General features: G+C 23.8%; 1 protein-coding gene across 1 annotated transcript; it reads left to right on the top strand.

The window, feature by feature from the left end:
* Window positions 1–2303: 2303 nt before the first annotated feature.
* Window positions 2304–6209, top strand: LOC139225559 (chromatin-remodeling ATPase INO80-like; the record flags this gene model as incomplete). The annotated part of the gene is made up of 9 exons (XM_070856341.1): window positions 2304–2384; window positions 2434–2583; window positions 2630–2695; window positions 4004–4089; window positions 4140–4342; window positions 4386–4471; window positions 4517–4846; window positions 5495–5674; window positions 5724–6209. Coding segments are annotated over 9 exons (1668 nt in total), but the record flags the coding sequence as incomplete, so codon positions are not given.
* Between the last annotated feature and the right edge of the window lie 1708 nt (window positions 6210–7917).

Consider the following 7917-nt stretch of genomic DNA (forward strand, 5'->3'; position numbering starts at 1 on the left):
ACTATAGAATAGCATATATTACGATTTTTATATTTTATTAGACTATCATAAATTTTATTAAAAAATATAATCATGTGACTAATTTATTAGAAAAAAATATATTAGTCAATATATAATTATCTTTAATTTCAAATTAAAGATATTTTATTAGTTTTTAGATACCATATTAAGTATATATTTTTAAGTGAAATATACGATTAATTTTATAATAAATTTTAGAGATGTCTACATTAATAGTTTCAACACCTGTGCAATCGCTTATTTTATTTTTTATTTGTTATCTCGCAATGGCAGAAATATTAGAGTTATATCCCATTTAAACACATACGCATCATTTAAAAAAACAATGTGTATTATATGTATGTGTTTGTTAAAGAGTTAAATTTGTTAAGTTTTTTTGTTGTTAATCAATAAAAATGTGACTTAATGTAAACCATTCAGAAGAATCATACTTAATACTTCTTTCTAATATTTATAATAATAAAAAGTCGTTTTATTTCGAATTACTATATATATAACAACGATATGAATAATGGATGATTTGGTTGTGCTAAATTAAAGATTTTATTTCTTCAATAGTCAAATCAATGATTATTTCAAAATTAACCGATCATCTGCTGCAATTTATCATAATTCTAAGCTTTACAAGAAATATATCATATTTCTCACAATATTAACTTTTAATGTGAAATTAATTTGTAGTATTTCTCAAATTAATTTTATTTAATTTACACTAAAGTTAACATATTTCTCGTATTATCAATCATTTAATAGGGAGATAGTGCAATACTTTTGAGTTTTGCATGAATTTTATGATTTCTTTAATCATACATAGATTGAAATACTTTGAAAGATGTTGATTTTCTTATAATACATTGACACAGTATTTTCTCTTTCCAAATATATAATTATTTTTGACAATTCATTAAAAAACGTTTCAATTATGAAAAATATTCTTCAATAGATTTGATTAAATTTTAATAAATTATAAATGTAAAATAATAATGATTTAAAGGCTAATGTCGCTTTAAATAAAGCTCCTTCTTGAATCTGATATACATAAATGAAAAATTTTTGATGGAGAAATAAAAAAAAATTTGAAGAATTTTTATATTTATATTTTCTTGCAAAAATAAATAGGATTTTATTTCGTAATTATCTATCAACCAATTGAATATTCAAGAAAATTTTAACTATAGATACATATCAAAAAATTTTACTTTTTTATATTGCAATAAATTAGATATTTTACAAGATTACACTAATATACTTTACCAGGATATGGAATATCTCGAAATTCTCAACTTTTTTATTTAAATAATTATTTAAAACGCATTATTCTCCATGCAGTCTATTAAGATTCTTTTTAATCTTTCGAAAAATCGTTATACATTATTTTCATAATGTTAATTATGTCACAATAAAAACTACTTGATATGCGAATCATATTTTGAATTGATTTGTACTTATTGAGCGTTTGATCAACGTCCTATTATAATATTTTGTTCTTATTACACCTGGACCATTTTGATTTGTTTTAAAAAATGGTGATGTTTGATATCTGGCGATGCTTATTCTTTACTAATAATTTTACTATATATGCAAAATTTTATATCATGAAAAAATTTTTTATTTAAAATACTATCATTTAAATATTATTTTTAATAAGTGATATGAGCACGCGCCGTTGAATTTCTAATTCTTTAACTTGCATTAATTTTTTAAACACATAAAGTAAATCCTTTTTTGAATTATTAATCTATATGGAATTATTAATTTATTCTGAATTATTATTATACTTTGAATTTCTGCTCAAGTCTATTTCGCTTAATTTTAATTAACATAAACTATGATATCATATTTTCTAAATCAACAAATATTATTGAATAAAATATTTTTTTTAAATATTAATTATAAATTTAAATAGATTTTTATATTACTTTAATAATTAGATAAAATTTTTATCTATATAATACTGCCATAAATATAAATTTTTTTCGAAAATTTAAAAAAATATAAAAATATTCTAACTAGCAAATTTATTAGGCCTAAAAGGATGTTTTTATGTTATTAATTTAGTTATTTAAAAAAATTATCATTTAGAATATTTATCTTTCAATATTTTTGTTTTATACTAAGTTATAAAACTATACATTTATTATCTTCTTATAAAACATTAAGTATAAAACTATACTTTTGATATTATAAGAAATCATATGCAAATTTAGTTTTTAATATAATTTACCTTCAAAAATTCTACTATCGACATTGGATTATATTAAAATCATTATCATATATTCTAGGGTATCAATGGAATACTTGCTGATGAAATGGGTCTTGGTAAAACTGTACAAACAATGTCATTCCTGGCTTATCTTTCGGAAGTAATAACTTATGTTATCAATTAAAAGGATTAAAATTTTAATAGGTAAGAGATTTATGGGCCCATTTCTAATTATTTCTCCATCGTCGACACTCCATAATTGGCAACAAGAATTCACCAAATTTGTACCTGAATTAAATGTGCTGCCTTATTGGGGAAATTCTACTGATAGAAAATCATTGAGAACATTCTGGAACGCTGTAAAATACTTTCTCTTTTTTAATTTATAACTAATATTAATATTAGAAAAAAAATAATTTTCAATCAAGAACTACAGCTCCATTTCATGTCCTTATAACCAGTTATCAGTTGGTAAGTATATATTACGTCATTTTTTCTATTAATATGACATTTCATAATTATAAAATTTTGATGAATTATAAATGATGAGATTTCAATATATCTCAATTAATTTTAAAAAAAAAGTTTCTAATTACTGCACGCTTTGTAATTTATCATGCGTGACCACTAATATTAATTGTAAGAAATTCAATTTTTTTATTAGATAAAAAAAATTATAGAATTTCATGCTAATTTTATTGATGTATTTATTAATATTTCAAAATACGCCAATTTTTTAATTATAAACTTTAGATATTTCTTTTTGTAATTATAAACTTTATGAAAAAACAAATAATAGCATATATTTTTATTATACATTTAAGAATTAAGTAACGTGAAAATTATTTTTGATTATTTGTCAAATTTGAATAATTAATTTAGTGTAATTTGATACGAACGTATCAAGGATTAATTCTTATATATATCCTTTCAAATGCAGATTAGAGTGTGTGCACATGAATTTCTTAAATTTCATTTTTGTTAATTTAATTATTTAACAAATAAATATTTATTTTACATATATATATATATATATATATATAAATTTTCTACTTACTTTCTACTTTGAAATATGTTATATTCTATTCTATTTTAGTGTAAGTTTGCTATGTTTCAAGTATTTCTAGAATATAATTAGACACTAATGATTAATCAATTAATTACTATGGAATTTAATTGTTGACTTAAATTGGAAATTTACTTTTAGTGTCAATTATCTCATTGTTGTATTATTCAAATACTAACAAGTGTAAAATTATAAATTAATTTATTTTTTAACATTATTACTATTGTACATTTAATTTTTAATTTCATATATACATTTAATATGAAACATTAAGTATAAATCGTGAGCTAATTAATTTCCATAGATACTAAATTCTATATAATTACCATTTTCTGTTATCAATTGTTTATTGTGCACGCTTTCTAATCTGGGGAATATTTAATTTGAAAAATATTTTCACATTGAATAATAAATTTTATAATTGCAATCTATAAGTTTATTTTAAAAGCAATAAATCATATCTTTATAATAAATTTTACTATAATATTATAACTCAATTAATAAAAAAAGTTAGCTATAATTTTTATTATGATGTATTTTAATTTTCTATAAGTTAAGTAAAAATATTTCTCATAAATTTTCATTTATTGCTAAATATTACTTTTATGGATCTATTATTGCATATTCACTTTATATATTATCTAATTAGAATTTAATGTCATATATTTTTGAAATATATGCAGCTTTTAAATCCTTGATAAAAAATATTCTAGGTTATAAGGGATTTTCAATATTTTAAAAGAATAGCATGGCAATATATGGTATTAGATGAAGCACAGGCTATTAAAAGTGTAACAAGGTATATTATAATCAACTATATATTAAAAAATAATACTAATTTGTAAATAGCCAACGATGGAAAACATTATTAAGTTTCAGTTGTCGTAATCGATTACTACTCACTGGTACACCAATGCAAAATACTATGGCAGAATTATGGGCATTATTGCACTTTATAATGCCAGTATTATTTGATAGTCATGAAGAATTCAACGAATGGTTTTCTAAAGATATAGAAGGACGTGTAGAAAATAAAGCTACAGTTGACCAAAGTACCTAACATACTTATTGATTATATATAAATATAATTTTTAGCTCATTTGTCGCGACTTCATATGATATTGAAACCATTTATGTTAAGACGTACAAAAAAAGAAGTAGAAAAAGAGCTTACCGATAAAGTAAATATTATTATAAATGAATTAAGAATAATTTTATATAAATAGGTGGAAATCCAACTAAAATGTGGTCTGAGTATTAGACAAAAAATGTTGTATGAAATTTTAAAGAAAAAGTTATCCACTGAAGATCAAGTTATATCCCATATGAAAAATAATAATTTAGGAACATCACCTACTATTTCTACGTCTGGTAGTAGTGATAACACATCAATAATAAAAAATATAAACCAACTGATGAACTTGGTTGTGCAATTTCGTAAAGTTTGTAACCATCCTGATCTGTTTGAAAAATGTCATCTAATGTCACCTGCATATATTCCACCATTAGAAATACCACTACCAAAATTATTTTTAGATGTTAATACTTCTAGTGTGGTATCACAATTATTTAATATATATTCACCTGAAAATGTATCACATCAAATGTTTGTTTCAAATTCAAACTTTGGTTTTGCCCTTTTGTCAAGAATTGATGTATCAACTCTTGACAAACTAATGTCTCACATTTTTTATCAACTGGAATACTATCTTACCAAACTTAGTAATTATAAATATAATTTAAGTAAATCTCCACTAATTAATTTAACACTATGGCCAAGATTTAAACTCTCAGTTTGTAATACATTAAAATCAATTGATAGAATGCTGGATATGCTTATTTTTATAAATAATTCAAACTATTTTCATACATTTGGAACATCTAAAATACAGTGCATTACAAATAATAAAATAAATGAACAACTAATACAACCGAATAGTAATTTAATTGATGGTGATAATATGAACAATGGTAAAATTATCGAATTAGTACATACATATCCTGATATAATTACTACCGCATGCCAAAAAAGAGCTGTTGCGTCTTTACCACAAATAAAAATACTATCTAAACGTGCCGTAGTTGATGCTAAAACTAAAAGTCATATAAATAAATTATATGAAAATTTTGCTATTACAGGAAAATGTAACGCTTTGTCAGAAAGTATCATACATGAAAACGATTGGTCATATAATTATAAAAAGGGATTTGAAGCTATTACGCCTATACACGGATGGTCACATATTTTTAAACCTGATCCATCTCAACTTATAGTTGATAGTGGTAAAATGTTAGTACTACATTCTTTATTATCAAAATTAAAAGCTGAAGGACATCGTGTTCTTATATATTCTCAAATGACAAAAATGATAGATATATTAGAAGTATTTTATTATTCGACCATTTTTCAAAATAATTCACCCACTTATTTAGATATACCTTACTAGATGTAGATATAGATTTGTTAGATTAGATGGGTCATCAAAAATGGCTGATAGACGTGAAACTGTTTCAAATTTTCAGACTAATCCTGATATATTTGTCTTTCTTCTTAGCACCAGGGCTGGTGGTATCGGAATAAACTTAACTGCTGCCGATACTGTTATATTTTATGATAGTGATTGGAATCCAACAGTTGATCAGCAAGCTATGGATCGAGCACATCGCCTTGGACAAACACGTCAAGTTACTGTTTATCGTCTTATTTGTGACGGTACTGTCGAAGAACGCATACTGCAAAGAGCACAACAAAAATCTATGATACAACAAATGATTATTTCAGGTAAAAATAAACAAGAAACACTTAAACCCAAAGAAATTATGAAACTACTGCTTGGAGAAGAAGATATACAGCAACGCTTAAAATCTCGTAATAAAGACACTTTACTTAATAGTACCAATATTAGTAAAAAAATCTAGGAAAGTATCCAAAAAATAAACATATTTTGTATTTATTATAATTTATAATTTTTTTAGAGACCAGCTTCTTCAAATGGAAAAACATCGAAACCCAATACAGGAACAAAAAAAACATTGAAATGTTGTTTATTATTTATTGTGGTTACGTATCCATTATAATTATTTATTTTAGCTACTGAAAACCTTTTACCGCCAAGAAAACCATTTAGTTCCTCAATGATAAATTTTACTAAGATTTCAAGGAAACGAAAGTGATACTACATCAAAATAAATCATATAAATTAATAAAAAAAACAATTTTCATACTTAAATCATGTAATTTACGTTATAAAACATTTCATAATTCTTACTGTTTCTCAGTCATAAAAAATGTCTGCGCATACTTTTGAGTAATTTGATTGGCTTTAAATTTTTATATTGCTAATAAATTGGCGTCATTTTTATATAAAAATTGCTGGTCAAATCCTATTATAGATATAGGCATGCCTTGATTCTGCGAGCGCATTTTTTTAAATTTTTTATAAATTTTTTATAAATTTTATTCTTATTATGCGATTATTCGGGCTTACGTAAAAATATTTACTGCATGAAAGTACAAAAGAATACCTTAGAAGCGAAAATTCACTTTTCTTGATAGTTTCATTTATCGTTTGCTTGAGAAGGAAGAAAATTTGTCAACTTTACCAAAATATAAAATTCTATACAGAATTATTGCAAATTTTTAAAAAATTGCATTAAGACGAGTTTAATTCGAAAAGAATCTTTTTCCGAAAATTCGCTAATGAAGCTTTCTGACATCGTTATTTTTCTACACCTATTGTCAGAAAAGTACTCACAGACGATCAAGGAGAATTATTTTGCCGCGTTACCTGTGATTGATTCTTTTATCGAGATACATTTCCAACAATTTCCAGAATCGTAGTCGAAATCGAAGAAAGTATCATTGTTAGAAGAAAATACGACAGAGGGAGGGTTATTAGGATAATGTGAATGTTTTGCGGTGTAGCAAGAGAGCGTCTCAACAATGCAACAAAAAAACATTTCCTTTAACTTGTTGAAGACTTATGTGAGGTTACACTGATCATCATCATCCAACGCAGGATTAAAATATGTTTAATAATCAGCTTGAATCGATGGAAGGCATATAATAATCTCAATAATTTTTATTGCAAATCATCTCTATATTATACTTGATATAATTTCGATGTTTACAACGAGAACTTGAAAAAATTTTTGGAACAGTTCTTTAAAAAGGGAACGAATATTATATACTTTTTAGTTTCAGTTAATAACTAAACTTATATTCCGTTGACCCAAAGTCAATGTATACGAAAAATTAATAAAACTAAAAAGTTAATTATTATTAATGGATATTTAATTTCATCTAATATTAGTAATTTTGAGCATGCGCAAACACGTCGTCTCTATACTCTTGGATTTTACAAAGTTGCTAATTTTAACAGATTTAATATTATTAAACAAAAACATTTTTCTATGAGGGTACAGTGCGAATTTCAAATTATTATAATTATAAGATTACGCAGCTTTTTAACACGCTAGAATAAACTTTTATTCTGTAACTTTTTCAAATGAGACTCAATTTTATATTTAAGAATGCATTTTTCATCACCAAAGTCTTTTCCACCTAAGCAGTAGAATTTTTAGTACAAACGATTATTTTTATAACATAAAACGTGTTTATCTATAT

The sequence above is a fragment of the Pempheris klunzingeri genome, unplaced genomic scaffold, assembly GCF_042242105.1.
Source record: "Pempheris klunzingeri isolate RE-2024b unplaced genomic scaffold, fPemKlu1.hap1 Scaffold_861, whole genome shotgun sequence".
Taxonomy (NCBI): domain Eukaryota; kingdom Metazoa; phylum Chordata; class Actinopteri; order Acropomatiformes; family Pempheridae; genus Pempheris; species Pempheris klunzingeri.